The sequence below is a fragment of the Rhincodon typus genome, chromosome 38 (assembly GCF_021869965.1).
Source record: "Rhincodon typus isolate 14 chromosome 38, sRhiTyp1.1, whole genome shotgun sequence".
NCBI classification, from domain to species: Eukaryota; Metazoa; Chordata; class Chondrichthyes; order Orectolobiformes; family Rhincodontidae; genus Rhincodon; species Rhincodon typus.
In genome coordinates, this window is record NC_063369.1 from 17,958,195 (window position 1) to 17,980,617 (window position 22,423).

Consider the following 22,423-nt stretch of genomic DNA (forward strand, 5'->3'; position numbering starts at 1 on the left):
CTATGATGCTGCTTGGCCTGCTGTGTTCATCCAGCTCTACACCTTGTTACCACTGTAGGAGCAATTTACTGCAGATGCTGGAATCCGTACTGAAAACAAAAATTGCTGGAAATCACAGCATCCATGGAAAGAGAGCAAGCCAACGTTTCAAGTCTAGATGACTCTTCATGAGAGCCCATGTGAATTATAATGTGAACTGTTTTTAAAACATGAAAGTTTGTTTCTCTGCATTCTCTAGACTCCATTTCTTTCTCCACAGTAAAAACCAACACAAAATATTCATTTAGTATCCCTCCCATTTCCTGGGGTTTAACACAAAGACGACCTCCTTGATCTTTAAGAAGCCCAGCCCCCTCTCTAGTTACCCTCTTGCTCTTAATGTATTTGTAGAATCTCTTTGGATTATCCTTAACCTTATCTGCCAATGCTATCTCATATCCCCACTTTGCCTTCTGGATTTCTCTTTTAAGAATGCCAGTACACTCTTTATATTGATTAAGAGATTCAATTGAACCACCTTGTCTATATCTAAAAAAAGATTCTTTTATTCTTGACTAGAACTTCAATATCTTTAATCATCCATTGTTCCTTAATCTTACCAGCCTTATCCTTCACTCTAACAGGAACAAAAAGCCTCTGAACTCTTTTCATCACACTCTTGAATGCCTCCCATTTGTCAGACGTCCTTTTACCTGCGAACAGTCTACTCCAAACAACTTTTGAAAGTTCTTGTCTCATACCATTAAACTTTGCCTTACTCCAAATAAAAACTTCAATTTTTATGGAAGGCTTATCCTTTTCCATAACCATTTTGAAACTAATAGAATTATGATCGCTAGACCCAAAGTGTTCTCCGACTTTTACTTCAGTCACCTGCCCTGCCTTATTGCCTAAAAGAAGGTCTAGTTTTGCTCCTTCTCTATTAAGAGCAACCACATATTTATAAAGAAAAATTTCTTGAGCACATTTGACAAATTCTTCACCATCCAAATCTTTTAACACTATGGTAGTCTCAGTCAATGTTTGGAAAATTAAGATCCCCCATTACTACAACCTTATTATGCTTACATATATCTGAGATTTCCCTACATATTGTTTCTCAATTTCAGTCTTACTTTTGGGGACCTATAGTACAATCCCATCAAAGTGAGCTTTCCTTTCTTATTTGTAATTTTTATCCGAGTATTTTTCACTGGACGATTTTTCAGAAATATCTTCCCTAGTTACAGCAGTAATGTATTCCTTAATCAAAAACGCCACCCCCCTTTCTTGCCTCCCTTCCTATTCTTCGTAAAGCATATAAAAATGTGAACATTGAGCTACCAGTCTTGCCCATCTCTCAGCCAAGTTTCTGTAATAGCTATAATGTCCCAATTTCATGTTCTTAAACATGCCCTGAGTTCATCAGCCTTACCTTTAAGACCCCTTGCATTGAAATAAATGCAGTTCTTCAGAGTTACTACATACTCTGACTCTCTCTTGTCTTTCTTTTGTAACTGATGTGCTCTCCTCACGTTCAGAACCTTTCCCATCAATCCTTCCATTTACACAGCTACTTAGGATTCCTCCATTCACCTTCTCTATCAGTATAAAGTCTCCCTTAATAGAACGAGCAAACCTCCCTGCTAAGGTATCAGTCCCTTTCCAGTTTAGGTTTGACCCATCCCTTTTGAACAGGTCTTTTCTATTCGAAAACACATTTCAATTGTTCAAAAACCTGAATCCCTGAACAATACATCAACTCTTCAACCATTGATTTATCTCCTTTAACCTTTTGTTCCATTCCTTGTTTGAGTTTGGCATTGGGAATACACCAGAAATGACTATTTTTAAGGTTTTATTTTTTAATCTTCTACCAAACCTCTTAAATTTACTCTGTACTGCTTTAATCTTTTCCCTAAAAATGGCATTCCTACCAATGTGTACAATAATTTCTGGCTTCTCAATCTCACCTTTAACAATATGCTTGAAACATTTAGAAACGTTCTTAATTCTAGCACCAGGAAAGCATCAAACCATCCTAAAATTACACTCACTGCCACAGAATCGCTTGTGTATGCCCCTGACAGGACAGTCCACTATAACAATAGTTCTATTAAATCTTGAGCATGAAGATCCATTCAGTTTCCTTATTGGGTGATCGTCTGTCTGGAACAGATTGTAAACTGCAACCTATAAGAATCCCAGCTTTAGATGTAAAAGTGAAAGTGGGCACATCATTAGTAATGCATAGACTGGAGCAGACTTTTGCAACAAGTTAGTAGAAATATGTTGATCCAGGTTTGGCTTTTTTGGGTGTTTTTCCATGGTCCAGACTTCTTGTACTAAACACAGTGACATTATGCACACTCTCATAGATAGCAGTAGGTCAGAGTCAGAGAGGACCCATACCAATCTGGTGCTGACAACAGAGATGCACGGTTCAGGTGCACTGTGTGACCACTTCATTCTCATTCCAGACCTACTAATTTTGCATGATGCTTTGACTTTTCAAATGTTTTCCAAGGTACACTCACATCAGTGTTGATGCTGTCTAAACAATTAAATCTAATCACTCTCAACTGAAACTTTTTTCCTACTATCCATTTTGTAAATGAATCAACAAATAAAAATGAGCCTTGCAGGTTGTGTAATGCATGTGACAATTTAACAGCTATTATGAGCATTCTGAAAGGTTTAATCTGGGCATTTTTAGTGCATGCAGCTTTGTTCTCAACTAACCCCTTCCTTTTGGCACTTTCAGCTTGTCTCAGTGCTTGGCTCAAAGGGGCCTTGCTGTATGCAATCTGTGCGTGATTCAGGTGCCTGACTCTTTCCTTTCCAGGTTCTTCTGGTTCTTTTAACATGCCAAACTCTGGAGACTTATTCATGAACATGCAGTCACTGAATGGGGATTCTTACCAGGGTTCTCAAGTTGGAGCTAACGTGCAGTCACAGGTAGGCATAGGATGATTCATTTGGACATTTCAAAGAGATTAGAATAATAAACCACTCCCACAAAGAGGAAGCTTCATAGATGGCCAGGGCCTAACTAATGACTTTATGAGACTTGAATGGTCAATGTCTATAAATACCGAACTGAGTAATAGTCAATGCCACCAGATTCTTGAGTATGTGGCCCTCCTAATGTCATAGTGCTCTCTTGCTTAGAAAACATGATGTGTTCAGTTTCATTATAGGAAGTGTCAGTTGTGGATGCTTTGAAGTGTGGGATTAGGTGGCTTAAAGCTTCATGTTTCATCTACTATTCATCACCATAACGCAGTGATAGATTTAAATGAAACTATCACCTGAGTGAGCCTTCCTACATTTTGATAATGCCGCTGGATAATATTATGCAGATAGTTTCCATCAGTTTGAGGGATTTAGATGGTTTGTACTGGGCATTGTAATTGGCCTTAGTGTTACCAAGCTATTGAAAAATACACCAGTCAGTTTCCTGCCCAGTAATCCCTGCTAAAGGGGCTGTGTGTTAGTGGAATGTGAGGACAGGGTCCTCCCCATAGCTGATTTGTCTGAATGGGTTCACCAGTCATTCTGGCGAGAAAGTGCAAGGAAGCTGGCTGCAGTAGAACTACCCCAGAGTTGAGGCATAGACTATTTTCTAAATAGGGAGAAAATTCAGAAGTCTGAAGTGCAAAGGGACTTGGGAGTCCTAGTCCAGGATTCCTTTAAGGTAGAATTGCAGGTTGAGTTGGTAGTTAGGAAGGCAAATACAATGTTGGCATTTATTTCAAGAGGACCAGAATATAAAAGCAGGAATGTACTTCTGAGGGTTTATAAAGCTCTGGTCGGACCACATTTAGAGTACTGTGAGTGCTTTTGGGTCCCTTACCTCAGGAAAGATATACTGGCCCTGGAGCGGTCCAGAGTAGTTTCACGAGAATATCCCAGGAATGAAGGCTTAACATATGAGGAACGTTTAGGGATTCTGGGTCTATACTTGATGGAGTTTAGAAGGATGAGGGGGGATCTCATTGAAACTTACAGAATACTGAATGGCCTGGACAGAGTGGACGTTGGGAAGATGCTTCCATTGGTAGGAGACTGTAGGACCCGAGGACATAGCCTTAGAGTAAAGGGAAGTCCCTTTAGAAAGGAGACAAGGAGAAACGTCTTCAGCCAGAGAGTTGTGAATCTGTGGAAATCATTGCCACAGAAGGCTGTGGAGGCCAGGTCATTGAGTATATTTAAGACAGAGATAGATATGTTCTTGATTGTCAAGGGGATCAAGGGTTATGGGTAGAAAGCGGGAGAATGGGGTTGAGAAACCTATCAGCCATGATTGAATAGCAGAGCAGACTTGATGTGCTGAATGGCCTAACTTCTGCTCTTATGTCTTATGGTCTAACAGATACCATCAGGATCAAAGAACAGGAAAGTAGTTTGTTCTTGATCAGAGCCCTGGGTTTGTGTAACAGTGATCTGGAAGTTTTGAGGTTGAGCTTCCTCAATTGAGTGAGAGCTACTGAAAACCTATACACACCATTTATTTATATGTGTTGCAAAGTGCCAGTGTTCCAACTTGAGAGGAAATATTAATATTGAAGAACAAACTGGGAAACAAAAACTTGAAAGCAAAGGGCTGAAAGTAGAATGGTGGTGCTTTGGGAACTGCATTTAAAAGTCAAATTGAGTCCTGTGCTGGTAAAATCAATGTTGTATTTGCTGTCATTGTTGGACTGCTGAAAAGCTGCTCATGATGCACTGCAGCATGAGTCACCCCCAATCCTTCACATAACACTGCATTTAGGCTTTTTTTATGTCCTTGTTTCCCCAACAGTTCTCTGTGTTTTATCTCATTTTCAAAATTAAGAAAAAATTTATCTGAACCATGACTAAAGGCATACATTTAATATAATCAAAGGATATTAACCCTTTTTTTTAATAAACCTTGATTCTTTTTCCCGTTCAAAGCAAGAATGCCTTCAACATCTGGAGATGTTTGATGGTTTACTCAGAGTGTCCCGGTGAAACTGCGCATCAGAGGGTTGCAAGTTCAGGTTTCACTGCAGAGATCTATGCTCATAATCAAAGCTTACATTATTGTTGTTGTATTGAGAGAATGTTGCACTGTCAGAGATTGACTTCCAAATGCAACCATGTCTGCCCTCTCATGTGGACTTCAAGGATCCCACAAAATTTATTCAAAGAAGAGGAGTGGAGTTCGCGATCATGAATTATCCCTCAACTAACTTCATCAAAACGGCAGATTATCTGGCCATTTATTTCATGGTTGTTTATTGGAACATAACAACTGCACTTCAAAAATACTTCAGTGGCTTAAGCTATTTTGGGACATTTCCTCCTTACTTCCCATAGTACTTTTGATGTCCCAAAGAAATCTATTAAACTTTTTCACTTGGTGCCTTTCTGCAATATTTTCATGGAGCTGCATTGGATGTTAAATTCTCTCATCAGTTTGTTCAGAGAGAGTGGGCAAGTCTGTACTGGGGAGCAGACACTTCATGCACTCACTGGCAATGCCTGGCTGTTGGGTGGAGGATGAGAGGTGGAAAGAATCTTGTGTTTGATCTGTAACCTTGGCCAATGGCTTGAACCTGCTGACTCCTTAGAAAACTCAGGAGGACCCTGCTGATCATACAGGTAGCACACTTCATTTCATTTGCATGTGATTGACAGTGTGGGAATTTTTACCTGGGCTCAAGTGGGAAAAACAGGAACTCAAGTATTGAGAGTTGCCATCTACCTCAATGTACATTCAGAGAATTTGTTCTTCACTTCATTGCTTCATTGTCATTCTCTAGCATCAACTGTATTAACTGGTTATGTTACTGACATTCATTGGAAGTGACCTGTTAGACAGCAAACAGTTATAATTGAGGCTTTATAGCCTTTCAACAATGTCAAGCACATAATAGACATTGCTAGTGGAGATAAATTGCCAAGGGAAAAGGCCAAGGTTAAGTATGCCAACATATCCGTTATAATCTGAATCAGTGTCAATTTCCATCTCTAGACTCCTATTTTCTCCTCACTTCTGACATTTGTTGTCTTGTTTATCCATTGATTATTTCGAACAGATTATTTAAAAATTCTGATTACCCACAATCCAGATGCAGCTTAGTTGTGAGTGAGGACTTACACCTCCCTTTCATGCCCACACGTGGTCACACTGAAATACTTTCTGTTGAATACGTTTGCTTAATAGAACCCAAGAAGGGTTGCTTTATCTAGTCATGCCATTAAAACTGTGTCAGCAACAAATTTCACATGGTCATAATATCTGAGGGGCATTTACTAATCAATCCAATTTGAAACTGGTGAACCAAGTGTAGTGTCCAGCTGAAGTGAGATTATAAAATGACAGAGAGTTGTACCAGGATGCAGATGTAATTCCACGCTCATTTTAAATGTGTATATTCTGTACTTATTTTCAAATTTCCAATATAAATTTTATTTTTTATTTATAATTGCAATTGTCTATAAAATTTATCATTCTGTTGTTGTAGAGTCATAGACTCATGCAGCATGGAAACAAACCAGTGGTTTTCTCTTAAAATCACATCGACCCATAAAAACTAGACTGAGACATTTGGAACCTTCACTGGTTTATTTATGCATATACAAAAGAGATGCACTCTTCCAATGGGGAAAAAAAATTTCCGCAAGCTGTTACAGAACGCTGATTTTATGCTACCTGAACATGGACTTTACATTGTTTGAATATACCAAACACTAATAATACACATGTTCCACTTATCCAGTCATGGTCAAATTTCACCTATGGCATTTGAGTAATAAACTGACACCAGAGCACACAGACAGGAAGGAGGGGAAGTAAACAGATGGCCAATTGCTAAAGCTTTAATTTTGTTTTCATGGGAAATGTAATCTTAATTACTGGAACATCCTATCTGTTTATTTCTCCAATGCTCTGGCTTAGTGACTTAGGGTAGCACATCTTGCCTTCTTCTCATGGGAAAGGAACCATTTTCTCTGGGCCTAGCGTTGTTCACGCAGGAATATCATCTTTTTGCTGTGTGATTCTTTGTAACTCTGGAACATGACTATTTGTTTCAACCCTTTCTCGTTTGTTTGTGCCCTATCTGTTGGGCTAACGTCTGACTCCAAGCAACCTTAATATACTGTTTTTTTTTTCAACGATTCTTCCTAAGGTGCATTATTTGCTCCAAATACTATGATTTATTAAACTTCCTATTTTAACAGATTTTTCCCCCTTTCACTGTAAATGTACCCTCTCCAGAGTTGAAGAGTTTCTTTATTGGAGTTTGGGATTCACAGGATGAATTGTAGGTTCACAGAAAGATCATAGAATCTCTACAGTGTGGAAAGAGGCCACTTGACCCATTGAGTCCGCATCAACTCTCCGAAGAGCATCCCACCTGGACCCTGACCCTGCACACTTTGAGGCAATTTTTAGAATTGCCAATCCACCTAACCTGCACATCTTTGGATGTGGGAGGAAACCCACATGGGCATGGGAAGAACATGCAAGCTCCACACAAACAGTCACCCAAGGCTGGAATCAAACCCGGGTCCCTAGTTCTGTGAGGCAGCAGTGCGAACCACTGAGCCACCGTGCCGCCCATGTTGTAATCTGTGTCTAAGTTTCTCCAGGGTGTGATTGGACAGTCACGACTACTGCCACCAAAACAAAATGCTTTCAATACTCAGGAGATCTGTCAGTCCTGGAAAGAGGGGAGACAGTTAAAATATCCAATATAAATCCATCATTAGAATGAGAAAATATTAATTAAAAATCACAGACATATGCTTTGTCTCTCATACATGCAGCTCACCACTACCTTCTCAAGAACAGTTGGGGATGGGCAATAAATGCTGGCCCACATCCTGTGAATGAATTAAAAAAAAACACAGGATAATGACTACAATTTGCATTTATATAACACCTTTTGATATGGTTAAATGTAGCAAAAAGCTTCTCTGGACTGTTATTTTAAAAATTATCACAGGGCTGCATGAGAAATCAGGACACTATCAAAGATGTATCTTTTAAGGAGCATCCTGAAGGAGGAGAAGAAAGCAGAGAGTAGGGAATTCCAGAGCTTAGATAGCAGTGGAATTATGGCAATTGGGAGCTGTGAGATCGCGTTCAAAGAACCAGACGACCAGGATCAGTGAGTGGCGAAAACAGCTTCTTTATTGCACCTTCACAGCAGCACGGTGTAAGGCGAAATAGAATTCCCCAAAATCATAGCTCAAAACAGCCATTTTATACAGAATTCAAGCATACGTTAATATTCTAATGGTTGATTGTTAAGCAGTAGACATTGTACAAAAACTGTTTTGCATGAAATCGGAGACGGTTTAAACATGTGCTAAATGTTACCGGTTATTGTTGAGTGTTAATGGTTATTTTAATGAGATTAGAGTGTCCTTACATAATTCAAAAGGTGTTAGTCTTGTTTAGTTAGTTTCATGGTTGCATCCATCTGTGGGTTCTACTTACTATCATTCATTCATTCAAGGTCGCGCGGGTCTGGACATAGCGCCGTTAGTTTTATTAGTAAGTTAAAGGTTGCTTACATACGCTGCATAGCGTTTGTTAGTTCTATTAGTGGGGTAAAGTTTTATATCCATGTTGAATAAAAACTTGGGCCAAGTACCTAGCTACATAATATACAGGAAAAGTCTGCAGGGCTATCCAATTATCACCTTTGACTGATACTTGGAGTTACTCTAGCTGGAGGGGAAAGATAAACGACTTGGTGATAGCAGCTATTCAATTGGATTTTAATATCAAGTAACAGTTTTTGGTGCGGGTGTGCAAAAAGATTCCATCCTGTAGTGTCTGTGCAGTTTTGTTAGCTGTCACGCCTGACTGCACCTGTGAATGGAATGTCAGTCTTGTTTAAATGGGGTTGTTTATATAGCGCGTTATGCATGACTGCACTTTCAAGTGGGGTGTAACTGCAAATTGAAGTGGTTGTAATCTGATAAGGTAGCGAACCCCTGAATTAGTTTGAATGGGGGCTGGCTAGTACATGGAAATCTGCAGTTAGTATTATAACCACGAATTAGTGGGTTAATGGATTAATAAACATGATTTATGGAGTTATGTTAAAAGTTGTTAACACCTTTGAATTCTGATATATCAGAGTGCATAAGAGTTTGCAATTTTAAGAGTGTAGAGTTTTTGAGCTGAAGAAGGTTACAGTGATAGGGAGAGGCAAGTGCACAGAAGAGTTGAAACTATTATTCCAGTACTGATTTTGCAGTTCCTAATGCTGAATTAAAGACAGACTGGTAAAAATTATGCAAAAAATAGCAATTGTTTCTTCAGTTAAAAATATGATTTCTGCAAATATATACATTGTATTAGGAGCATAAGAATGCAAGGGGGAGGGTCATTTGGCCTCTGAAGCCTGTTTACCCATTCAATGAAAACTCAACTGATTTGTGACCCAACTCCTTATACCCATCTTTGCCCAGGCCCTTTACTAAGTTCAGTTTACAAAAATCCACAAGCTTCAATTTTACTTCATAGTCTGTTCTGAGGGACTTAATAAAGTGACTTCTTGAAGTCCATATAGATAATATGAATAGACATTCCCGCTTGCGTATGAATATACAAACATATGAATTATGAGCAGCAGGCCCCTTGAGGCTGCTCTGCTATTCAATAAGATCATGGCTGATCTAGAAACAGTAGAGGAGTTAAGAATTGTTTTGCATCAGTCTGTATAATGAAAGATATTTCGAAATTCCCACTAATAATAAAGAATATGGGGGAGGAATTAAATACCATTATCATCACTAAAGAAAAATTATTAGACAAACTAATAGGGCTACAGGCAGATAAGTCCTCTGGCCCTGATAGCATGCATCCTAGGATCCTAAAAGAGGTAGCTATGGAGATAATGGATGCATTGGTTGCAATTTTCCAACATTCCTTGGATTCTGGAGAAGTACCAAGGGATTGGAAAACTGCTAATGTGACAGCCCAATTTAAAAAGTGGGGAAGCATAAAACAGGTAACTGTAGGCCAGTTAACCTAACATCTATAGTTGGAAAAGTGTTAGAATCAATTACTAAGGAAGTAATGGCAGAACGTTTGTAAAATCATAATCTAATCAAGCAGAGTCAGCTTGGCTTCATGAAAAGGAAATCATGTCTGACTAATTTATTCAGAGATAGTAGGCACTGCAGATGCTTTGGGCTGCAGGGTTCCCAAGCGAAATATGAGGTGCTGTTTCTGCAACCTTCGGGTGGCATTATTGTGGCACTGCAGGAGGCCCAGGATGGACATGTCGTCTAAGGAATGGGAGGGGGAGTTGAAATGGTTCGCGACTGGGAGGTGCAGCCCAGTGGTATCAATGTGGACTTCACAAGCTTCAAAATCTCCCCTCCCCCAACCGCATCCCAAAACCAGCCCAGCATGTCCCCGCCTCCCTAACGTGTCCTTCCTCCCACCTGAGATAACAAGGTGTAGAGCTGGATGAACACAGCAGGCCAAGCAGCGTCAGAGGAGCAGGAAGGCTGACGTTTCGGGCCTAGACCCTTCTTCAGAAAATCCGATTTTCTGAAGAAGGGCCTAGGCCCGAAATGCAGCCTTCCTGCTCCTCTGACGCTGCTTGGCCTGCTGTGTTCATCCAGCTCTACACCTTGTTATCTCAGATTCTCCAGCATCTGCAATTCCTACTATCTCTTCCTCCCACCTATCCCCTCCTCCCACCTCAAGCCTCACCCCCATCTCCTACCTACTAGCCTCATCCCACCCCCTTGACCTGTCCGTCCTCCTTGGACTGACCTATCCCCTCCCTAACTCCACACCTACACTCACCTTTACTGGCTCCACCCCCACCTCTCTGACCTGTCTGTCTCCTCTCCACCTATCTTCTCCTTTATCCATCTTCTATCTGCCTCCCCCCTCTCCTAATTTATTTCAGAATCCCCTTCCCCTCCCCCAGAATGGATGAGTGAGATGAACTTGGTTCCTAAAAGAGGTGACTGCAGTGATAGTGGATGTATTGATTTTGTTCATCCACTGTATCCCAGATTCCAGATTTGTCCCTATGGATTAGAAGGTCCCTAGTGTTAACCTACTATTCAAAAAAAGTCGTAAAAGGAAACAGGCAACTATAGCCAGAAACAAAAGCAGAAATTGCTGGAAAAGCTCAGCAGGTCTGGCAGTATCTGTGCGGAGAAATCAGAGTTAACATTTCGGTTCTGGTGACTCTTCCTCAGAAGTATAGCCTAACATGAACAATAGGGAAAATGTTTGAATCTATTATTAATGGCATGGTAATAGAAAATTATAACAAGATGAGGCATAAATTTATAGATTGTATTGACAATGCTGTTAGAATTTTTTGAGCTTGTAGCTACTCGGGTACATAAGTAGATGTAGTCTGTTTAGATCTTCAGAAGCATTTGTTCGATTGCCACACAAAATTAGAAAGAATAGGATTGAGATTAACAGCCAGATTGAGAATCGGTTAACAGAAAAGAGGAGAGTAGGAATAAATGGGTAATTTTCATATTGGCAGGATATCACTAATAGGCCACTTCAGTGATCAATGATTTGTCCTCAGTTACTTACAATCTGTAACAACGAGTTTGATGAGGAGACAGGGTGTTACAAATCAAAGGTTTCTAACAAGACAACATTTGGTGGGAGTATAAGAATGTGAAGATGATGTAGAGGGATATAGACAGACTAACTAAGTGAACAGGAATATGGCAGATAATGAGGCTAAATCTGAAGTTACGCTCTACGTTGGTATTGAGAGGAACCCTAGTGCAATTCATAAGAATTACTGGAAGTTATCTTGTAGATACTGAGAGTAATAAAAAGAGTATATGTTAACATTTATTACAAAGGCTTAATGAAAGTGTTATACTGCAATTATATAGAACAATACCTATAGTAAGTAGAGTGTATAGTTTTAGTCTCCTTAACCAAGGAAGAAATACAAAGGTCTTAGAGGGAGTGCATCAGAGGTAAAACAAACTAATTCCTGGCACAGAGATAGTAGGAACTACAGATGCTGGAGAATCTGAGATGACAAGGTGTAGAGCTGGATGAACACAGCAGGCCAAGCAGCATCAGAGGAGCAGGAAGGCTGACGTTTCGGGCCTAGACCCTTCTTCTGAAGGCTCTACACCTTGTTATCTCTGATTCCTGACACAAGAGGGTTGTCCTACAATGAGGGATGAAGTGGATTAAACCTTGAATTTAGAAGAATGAGCAGCATTCTTATTGGAACATAACACATGCTTAAGGGGCTTGACAAGATGGGTGGTAAAAGGATTTTCCTGAAGTGGGGGCACAGCATCAGAATAAGGGGCTAGCCATTTAGGACTTAGATGAGAAATTTCTTCACTCAAAAGTTGTAAATGGTTGGAATTCTGTACTCTAAATGCTCAGTTGTCAAATTTATTCAAGGCAGAGAAGGCAACAGATAGTAAATGGAATACTGAAATGAATACCAAAAGAAGTAAGGGATATGTGACTAGTACAGGAAGGTGGAGGTGAGCTGAAAGATGAACCACGATTTTATTGAATGATGGAGCCACAGAATGGACGTTCAAATGGCTTACATTTGCTCTTGTTTCTTGTGTTCCTGTAAAACCCTAATAATATAGCTGCTTTATGAGCTACCAGCATGAACCATTACTGCAACTTTTAAGAATTATTTTTGAAAGAACATTATTTTTATCATATATCATCATCTGACACACAATTGTCCATTTAATGTTTGCAGACGTCTGGCTCATTGATGACTCACATTATGATGCTTCAGGAATTTGGTCTCAGCTGTTCAGCATAGGTGTGGCTCTTTGCCAAAGTCTGTTATAATACAAGTGTCTTACACTGAATAATACCGTGTGGATTCTCTTAAGGTGCAAGGGTCTCATGGCTCACATATTAGAGCCCAGGTTTTCTAGTCAGCATCAGAGGGCGACTGCAATTTAATTTGCTGCTTTACCATTCCACACAGGAGCCTTTCAATCTTCCTTTGCCAGCTGCAGCAGGGCTGTGGGTCAAACAGTTGGGAAGCATGCCTTAAAATTTTATGCTGAAGCCTACTCTTTCAATGCTGCACCATCCCCCCACCCCCCAAAAAAAGGATTGTTTTTCCTCACTTCCACTTCACACTATGAAAATACTCAACGAACTCCCCACTTTCCAACAATTATTCTACCATTGGCCAAGCAGGAGCCAGGTTTCCAGAGGTTGAGTCGGGGTGGAATGGGGGGAGGTGATTAGTATCTAGCAGTAGAGAGGTTGAGAAAGGGTTGAATATTGTCAGAGGGAGTTGCATAATGCTAAGGAGGAGGGATGTTTCACAAACTGAACAGTGGAGGAGGTTGGTTTGGGGTGGGTGTGGGTCTTTTGAGCTGCATGGTCTCCCAAAGTATGGATAAAATGTAAGTTCCCCAGCTTCAGTGGTTCAGCTATAACACAGTTTCACTTCTTGCATCTTAATGTTTCATTGTTAGCCTTCCACTATTGTGTTACAGTGTGTGTAGCACAGAACAAGTCCAAAACACTGGTTATCTTTCACCTGACCTTCTCATACCTACTTCATTTCACCTTATTGATATATCTTTCTGTTTTTTTTTCCCTCATATGTTTTATCCAGCTCCCCTTAAATACATTCATGCCGTTTATGAATTCTTGTAGTAGCAATGTTTAATTTGCATGATAAAAACCTGCACAAAATAGCAGAAATGGAATTTCAAGCAAACATTTGTAGTTTATGGTCTAAGTCTAAATTCTTCAGTAGAAATCATGCTCAAACATAGCTTTGCTTTACAGTTTAAACCAATACAGCAACGTAGAAGCCAAGTCCGTTAGGAGCACATTTAGACAAAGTAATTTATCAGCATCTAATTGGTTGAAAGAGCAGTAAACCCAGAGATTTTCCTCCCCTTTTAAAATATTTTTGCCTGAATAGGTGACACAAGAAGCTGACTGAAAAAGCAATCGCAAACACTCCTAAGCAGTGTTTTTCTCTATCATGGATCTATATTCGCTGTCTCGTGTTGGAATGCTATGATGTCTGCAACCTTTATAACTCATGGCTTATAGAAACTGTCTAGATCACCACTAAAATGTTGCTGTAATGTGGCACAAAGGTCGAATTTGTAGAAAAGAAGAAATTGTTGCGAAGTTCTTAAATTCATATGTTCCTCAACTCTTCTAAGAAGCTCCCTCTTTTATATTAAAACTACTTCTATTTAAAATCCAGCAGTGATACAGGAAGTGAATGTGGCAGAAATTGTCAAGTTAGAGTGTTTCACCAGGTAGTGCCTAACTCAGAATTGACCACCAAGGCACAAACCACCAGCTAGAAGTAAGTGCTGGCATTGCTATGCTTTGAAATGATTGATTAAAATCTAAACTGAACAATCAAAGCAAGCCACACACCATTAGTTCTGCTGAATGAAGCTATCAGCAGGAATTGAAGAAACCATTCTGTACCCAGCATGGTTTTTCAATGCCTTTCAGCCCAGGGTAACATACACTATAGTGTCCAAATTCATAACTTCGAACCGATAAGATAGTGTATATTGTGCAATGCAATTTTTTGCTATTTGCATTGTAAAAGGTAAAATTGCTATGGTCTTATCAGGCTGTAGGGCTATTCTCCATTAGAGAGAGACTACAGTGGTGGTTTCACCAAAGGGTCACCATACCTCAGGAGAAGGGAGAGGTTAAAAGGAGTATACTTCATGGTAACTCATCATACGCTTCTTGGTGTGGGAATTGAACTCATGCTGGTGGCATCACTCTGCATTGCAAACCAGCTATCCAGCCAACAGAGTCGTGTAACCAAAACAGAAATTGCTGGGAAAATTCAGCTAGTTTGGCAGCATCTGTGGAGAGAAAGCAGAATTAACATTTTGGGTCGAGTGACCCTTCTTCAGAACTGTTTGGAGCTGGGAAAAGTTTGGTATATATGCTAAAGAAGGGGTGGGAGAGGCTAAGGAGTAAACAATAGGTGGAGATGGAGCCCAGAGAAAGAGACAAAGCCAGTTGGGCAGACAAAAGAATGGGTAAAGGTCAGCCTGGGAGAATGAATAGCTGCTAATGGGGACCATTAGTAGCTGACAGTGGGTTGTTGGAGGTAGCAGCCCATGTGATGATGAGGCTTGGTGTGTGGGATTTGGAGAAAGGACATGGGAAAAGCTGCTTAAGCCCTAAAATTCAATTTGTCCATTTGTCACTGAGCATGTCTTGTTCAATGAACTTGATAATTGAGTCCAGGAGGTTGCAGGGTTCCCAAGCAGAAAATGAAATGTTGTTTTTCCAGCTTGCACTGAGCTTTGCTAGAGTACTGCAGCAAGCCTGAGACAGCAATATTAGCTAGGGAACATGGCGGTGTGTTGAAATAGCAGGCAACCGGAAGCTCAGGGTCATTTTTGTGGACAGAACATAGGTATTCTGCAAACTGTTGCCCAGTCTGTACTTCATCTTCCCTATGTACAGCAGACCATATTGTAAGCAGCGAATACAGTAGACTGGTTTGAGTAAACTACTGTTTCACCTGGAAGATGTGTCCCAGCCCTTGGATGTGAGGAGGGTGTAAATAAACAGGCAGGTGTTACACCTTCTGTGATTGCAAGGGAAGGTGTCATGGGGATGTGGAGAGATGTTGGGAGTGGAGGAGAAGACCATGGTGACCTGAGGGAATGGTCCCTGTGGAAAACTGACAAAGGAGAGGACAGGAATATGTATCTGGTGGTGGCATATACTGGAGATAGCAGAAATGGCCCCCAGTGATCTTTTGGACGTGGCTGCTGGTGGGATGTAGGTAAGGATTAGGAGGAACCTATCATTGTGTGGGAGGGAAGAGGGGGGTGAAGGCTGAAGTATGGGAAATGGGTTGGACACAGCTGAGGCCCTGTCAACCATGGTGGTGGGAAACCCTTGATTGAGGAAGAAGATCGACATTTTGAAGGCCCCCTTTTAGAAGTTGCCATCATTGGAACAGATGAGATGGAGGAACTGGGAGAATGGGATAGAGTCTCTACAGAAAGCAGGGTGAGAGGATGTATAGTCAAGGTAACTGTAGGAGTCAGTGGATTTATAGTGGATATTGTTGGCCAGCCTGTAGCATTGTAACCCCCTATTGACTGCAAACATAATATACATAAGGCCCCCCCTGCAAAATACCAAAATAAAATGTACATTATCAGCTAAATCTACTGCCTAATTCATTACTTTTTAATTTATTTTAACTTAACGGAAGAGATTCCAAAGGAAATGTGGGAGTGGAAGTTGAATCCAAGCTTGAATTTTTACTTTGAGATTGGCATTATTGCTGGGGTATGAGATGTCTACAATGCTGACCTGGTTATGCTAACCTCCACTAACAGGTATAATCAAAACATCCTAATTTCATCATCATTAATTCTGAAATTTGGGACTGGTAGATGAAGATTGAGACCAATAACTCTGTAACCAGTGTAGAAATTTCTAAATTGATCTGTTTTGTCCTGTAGGTGGATTCCCTGCGTCATGTTATACACCAGACAGGCGGATACAGTGATGAGATGGCAGCAACCCAGATTTACACCCCAAGGCGTATAGATGTAAGACCGAATTAGCTAACCTTTTGTATTTGTCATTTTTGGTTACAATTGGCTTGCCTGTGGGCACTGAGCGTGCCTTGTCATTTGTCTCTGAATGTGCCTTGTCCATTATCATTGAACCTGTTTTGTCGATTTTTCATTGAGCATGGTTTTTCCATTGACACCAAGCATGCCTTCTCCATTGTCACTGAATGTATCTAGTCTACTGTCACTGTACATGTCCATTGTCACTGAGCGTGCCTTGTCCATTGTCACTGAGCGTGCAGTCCATTGTCACAGAACGTGTCTTGTTCACTGACACTGAGCATGCCTTGTGCATTGTCATTGAACATGCCTTGTCCATTGACACAGAACATGCATTGTCCATTTGACACTGAGTGTGCCTTGTCTATTGTCACTGAATGCATCTTGTCCATTGGCAGTGAACATGCCTTGTGCTCTGGCACTCAGCATGAGTTGTCCATTGACCTTGAACATGCCTTGTCCATTGTTACTGAATGTGCCTTGTTCATTGACACAACATGCCTTGATCATTGAAACTGAATGTGCCTTGTCCACTGTTGCTAGTCACCTGACAAAGGAGTAGCTCTCCGAAAGCTTGTGATTTCAAATAAACCTGTCGGATTATAACCTGGTGTCAACTGACTACTGACCATCCCAGTCTAACATCGGCACCTCCAGATTATGGCATTTTTATCACACTTGAGTGGCGCAGGCAAAGATCAAATTCTTTCTGTGATGACTTCACAGGAATTTATTCTATATTCTGTTGATTCAACTTACAGAACCATTGCTCAAAACTCCAAGGTGCTATGTAAGTTGACAGTTCATCAACAACTCAAGACCTTAGCAAAGTTCATGTGGAAACTATTTGAACTGACAGACTCACTCAAACTTTCCAGGAGCTGATGGGTTTAAAATCTCATCATGTCATGTGAAAGAAATTGTTTCCTGCATTGCTAGAGATTTTTTAGCTGCCGAACACTGAAAACAATCCTGGAAAAACCCCATCCTCAATCCCATGCATTGTAGAACTGGGACTAACCAGGTTGAAAAGGGGCAGACCTGTTTGAAACCAAGAAGCTTTCTGTGAATGGATGGAATGCTAAGTACAAGTATTTCAGTGAAATGAGAAAAGATACTGTTGATATCTGCTGTGACTGTAGATCCAGTGGAAAAGGCAGAAAGGATGGAAAAGCTTGACTTTGCTATTCTTTTTCACAGGCTAATGGCAGCTGGCAGGATGCTACTACCCCATCTTCTGTGACTTCACCCACTGGAGGACCAGGCAGTGTCAATTCAGACACCTCCAACTGATGAGCTGCCAGCAATCACCTCCTACCCCACTGGCTTTCATTTCATTCGACCCATAGGATGCAAAGGACTTGATTTCCAACCTGATTTCATTGGAAGGGTCATTGGGATTCTTTCTTGGGTAGAAGCTCCCTGCCACCTATATGTAAATATAGTAGGACAAGAAAAGGTATTTATACATTTTTCACACAACAGAGTGCAGCCAATTACCTCACTGTAAAACCCTTTAAAACCAATAGAGGAATGCTTCCTGTTTAGGTTACAGTGCTTACACACTACCTCGCAGCAATATACTCTAGACTTACTCATTCTTTAGCCATCACCTTATGTTTGTCAATTTTATCCCAGTCATTCAACTTCTATCAGTGTTGCAATGTGCAAGTTTTAATTAAGCTTCATGGGTCAGCTGTATTAGGAAAACAGTTCACTAAGATTGATGCATGAAAATGAAACCCAAGGTATTACTGCTTTTAAAGTTCCTGCTCTGAAGTGAACAGGCATTTTGCTGTGTTTTAAGTAAGTTGAAGTGACTGCACAAACAGATATTGAGCCCTACGCTGACCATGTGATTGTGTTAGGGTATGCAGGTCTACTCAACTAATGCAGACTGACTTTTTTTTTGCTAACGACGTGTTAGTCTTTAGTGTCTGACTAGAAGTTAGTATTGGTTTTCAGAGAAGTACAGAGCAGCTCTGAATCTCGCTCGGAATCAAACAATAGATTTCTCAGGGCTGACTTTCTACCACTTCCTCTTCAAACTTGTCAGCAGTGAATGAAATAGGCACCACTGCATTAAAAGCAAGTATTTCAGGAATATAAACAGAATGTTTGGCAAAAAGGGGCACTGTATTTAAAAAAAATCATTGTGCAAAGGATGGACCTCAGTCACCCTGTGAAAAATGTCTGTTGATGACTGGGCTGACGCGGACCTGGTCTGTGCTTGCCTGTATAATTTTGATCTTGGGGCAGTGAGGTAGCACTGTGCCTGGTGATAGCTGATACTGTTCTGCACTGTTCAGCACAGTGTGAATGTTAACAATGGCCAAAGCCCTTTATTAACTTTTTCTTAAAACTGAAATTCAATATGTAAAGGAAAATAGGAATAATGGATAATAGATTTTTGTTAGTTATTGTGATCTTATGTATTCTGTAGTTCCAACCCTTAGTTACTCTTTTATCAGAAATCTGCTTTTCTGATGAGGCCAAGTTAGTACAGCCTTTTGTGTAAACTCCTTCTGTGTTTCAAAATTGCAAAAGTTACTGGATTGTTTTAAATGCAGAAAAAAATTATTGGACAACTCTTGGAATAACAATATAGAATTAAATAGTCCACACACAGTAAAAAGAATCAACAGTGGTGGAAGCCAAAATAAATCATTCAGTAAGGATGAGGAATTCTTCCAGTCTGGTAACTAGAAAATGAATTCAATTTGAAATGCTGGGAAAGTTTACTTTAGTAAAGTGATGTCGGACTTCAGGAATGGTCTGTGCCCAGGACTGGCACTTCCCAATGTTTCTATTTGGGATTTTATAAATCATTCAGCTTAGACTGTCAAAAATAACCTAAGTCTAAAAACAAGATTGGAGTGGAGACATTCCTGGAAATAGTCCTTTTTGTAGTTGCCTTCTGTGTGCAATTAATGTCTATCCAAATCTACACTGCCTGTACCAAAAATCTCCATAACACAGACGCTCACACAAAAAAGTATACATGGTTCAGCTTTACTAACTTTTTTAATCTTCCGTTTCTGGCGTTCTGTCTTGATGGTTGTGGTGTTTGAACTTTTGAAATTTGATGTCATTGTAAAAATTCTAAATCCCAAAGGTAATTTTTACTCTGTGAGTGCACAGACTCTCTTACTGTAAATGTAAAGACATGACTGATTGAAGTTTCAACAGGACTCTGTCCGACAGATTCCTGAGCTCTTTTCTAAAAAAAAGTGTGGAAGCTGAGCTTTTGGTTCGATGCAGAACCCCTTCCTGCCCCATAAATGTTATTCATTTTGCAATGAATGTATTCAGTCCCAATGGAGCTTCAGGCTGCTGTTAATGTGCACTGGTCCAAGGTGATCTCTGTGCAGAGTTTGGATTTGGGAGTTATAAGTAAAGATTGCTGAAGATCACCCTGTGGAAAATCTCTGAAACTACAGGGCAGCTTGCTTAAAAACATCGATGATTTCTGGGAATATGAGCAAAAGAATGAGTTAGCTACTTGCTTAAAAATGTCCATCTTAAGCAACAATAATGTCTAGTTTTTTTAATCTTTCATTGGAAGATATGTTTGTTGGTTTGAATTATTTTCAACAAATGGAAGGTTTGTATGAAAATTCAAATGAAAACCTGATTTGTATGTGACTTTGGCCTGTTGCAGCTGATAACCAGGAGTGCAGAATTCCCATCTCAGCACTGATCACTTTAGACCTTGGCATAAGATGCTACTTTAACTTGTTCAGCCACCACCGGTAGATGACCAAAATTTCAAATAATATTTGAACTTACAATCATTCTGGATGCGTTCTGCACAGCTACTGTCTACAGTGTTGTGATCAGTGGCCAACACTGCAGCGTGGCCTTTCCAAACTATCTGTCATTATGGGAAAGGTCCTACAATTCTGATCATTTTAGTTCACCCTGAACGAGTGAAGCAGCATAAAGCTCCTTTAACTGTGATCCACTCGCTTAAATCGACATTCAGTAATAAGACAAATACAAGAGATTTCTGTTTATTCAGATGGAACCAGAGGAAAAATAATTACACGTTCTTAAGAAATTTATTTTAATCATAAAATTTAATCTTTTTGAATTTTTTAAAACATCAAAATATAAAAACAAGTTGAGGTTGTAACTCAAATTACTTTGTTTAGGGAATAATTTGTCAGTGGAAATATGCATTCTAAAAGCAGTGTGTTAATACCACTATTACCAGTCAATGCAGTGCATGTTTCTCGATATCTTGTAACATCACTAACTCCTTGAGTGACTCTCCCTCCTCATTCTGCACCTACAATTTGCATTTTTTTGGGACATGGGGATGGGGGATAAATGCAGAGATGTTCTAAATAAATCAAATCTCAGTTTCTATTTATAAAACATTTAATTTGAAAATGAAATTTGCATTTCTTTCCCTCCAGAAATCTGTTTTTTGAAGTTTTATCCTACATGGACTCTTTCTTTGAGAATCAAAGTCTGGTCATAGTGAGGTACTTGTACCAGCAAAAATTATCTACTGTCAATTATAGATCATGAATAATGCAATGATTTGTAACAATGTTACAAAGTCACTTAAAAAATTAATAGAAATCAGTGTTGGCAAGACAAGTCACTAATTATGTTTGCGGTTGACAGATACCCCAAAATCAAGTACCTCAGATTTTAAAAGAAAGCTCTTTTTTAAACAATTAGTTCAGGAAAAACAATATAGGTAATAGCTACCAATAGGAAATAAAGTAGCATTGTTAAAAATTAAAAAAAAAATCAGATTATATGAAATCTCAGTGAGCCATTTATTTTCAGTAATCATAGAACAATTGCAAATAGGCAGGATGATACATCTGTTTAAATAGAAGACTACTGTATTAAAAATTTAAACTGTATAAATTTGCTTACGGTGGGTCATTTTCAGTTACTGGAAAGGGTTCATGCCATGGCAAAAACCAGATACCGTGTAAACGGCTTGATAACTTTTGAAAAAAAAACAAGAAAAAAGTGTATTGCATTTTTATTTGTATTGGTTAACACAAAACAGAATAAAACATTTGTTTTGCCACAAACCAGAACTGCTGTGGATTTCAGTTATAGTTTGTTCTACACAGCAAAGTGATTTTTGCCTTGCATTTCTTTAAACACATTCTGGAACTTGCCAGCTCACATTTCAAATCTCAGGAGTATGATGATGGTGGCTTTAGGACTGGTCTAATGGTTCTAGGGATTAGAGGAAAGACTAGTTGGTGCTTGAGAATAGCACCCCACCCCCACTGTAACAAACACCTTTGACAGAATCGTCTGCAGTTTGTGCTCACTTGCTTTTGTTTGAATAAAACTCCGGCTACTAGAGCCTGCTCAATTTTATACATGTTCCAGCTGCACTTTTTACTGATTCACCTTCAGTTATTCACTGAGATGCATACGTTTTCTATTTCTCTTTTTTGCCTCCTTTTCTATCCTTTTGTAATTTAACCATCTGTCCTCTACAGTCATTTCATGGGTTATTTCTTTACCATCCCCATACTTAATAAAAATGGCTAATTGCAACTGGACAAGTTAAATATCTCATCAATACTGAAATAGGAAGTAAAGGAAACTTGGTAAGCAGCATAAGAGATTGATTGAAGAGCAGACCAGGTTCTTATTAATAGCTCACAAACAGGTTTACTGATTTTAAAACTAGGACATTCCATGTTGCTGGGTAAGCATGTGTATGGCCTCCCTGGCGAAATGAGAAACAATCAGTAGCAAGAACTATGCTGGAGAAGAGGTTGGTGCAGGTTAACAATATGTAGGTTTAAGTCAGCTTACTACCAGTTTCTTAGTAGAACTGAATGTTCATGCATAAACAGAA

At 39.7% G+C, this 22,423-nt stretch overlaps 1 protein-coding gene across 1 annotated transcript in view; it reads left to right on the forward strand.

Moving 5' to 3' along the window:
* Positions 1-21,635, forward strand: part of LOC109931724 (pre-B-cell leukemia transcription factor 1-like) — a 71,743-nt gene extending 50,108 nt beyond the window's left edge. The window contains exons 3-5 of the mRNA XM_048617842.1: positions 2,825-2,937; positions 16,462-16,551; positions 17,776-21,635. Of these exons, the coding sequence (XP_048473799.1) occupies positions 2,825-2,937; positions 16,462-16,551; positions 17,776-17,868 (296 nt within the window). The 3' untranslated portion in view covers positions 17,869-21,635. The remainder of the gene's footprint in view (positions 1-2,824; positions 2,938-16,461; positions 16,552-17,775) is intronic.
* Positions 21,636-22,423: the final 788 nt, after the last annotated feature.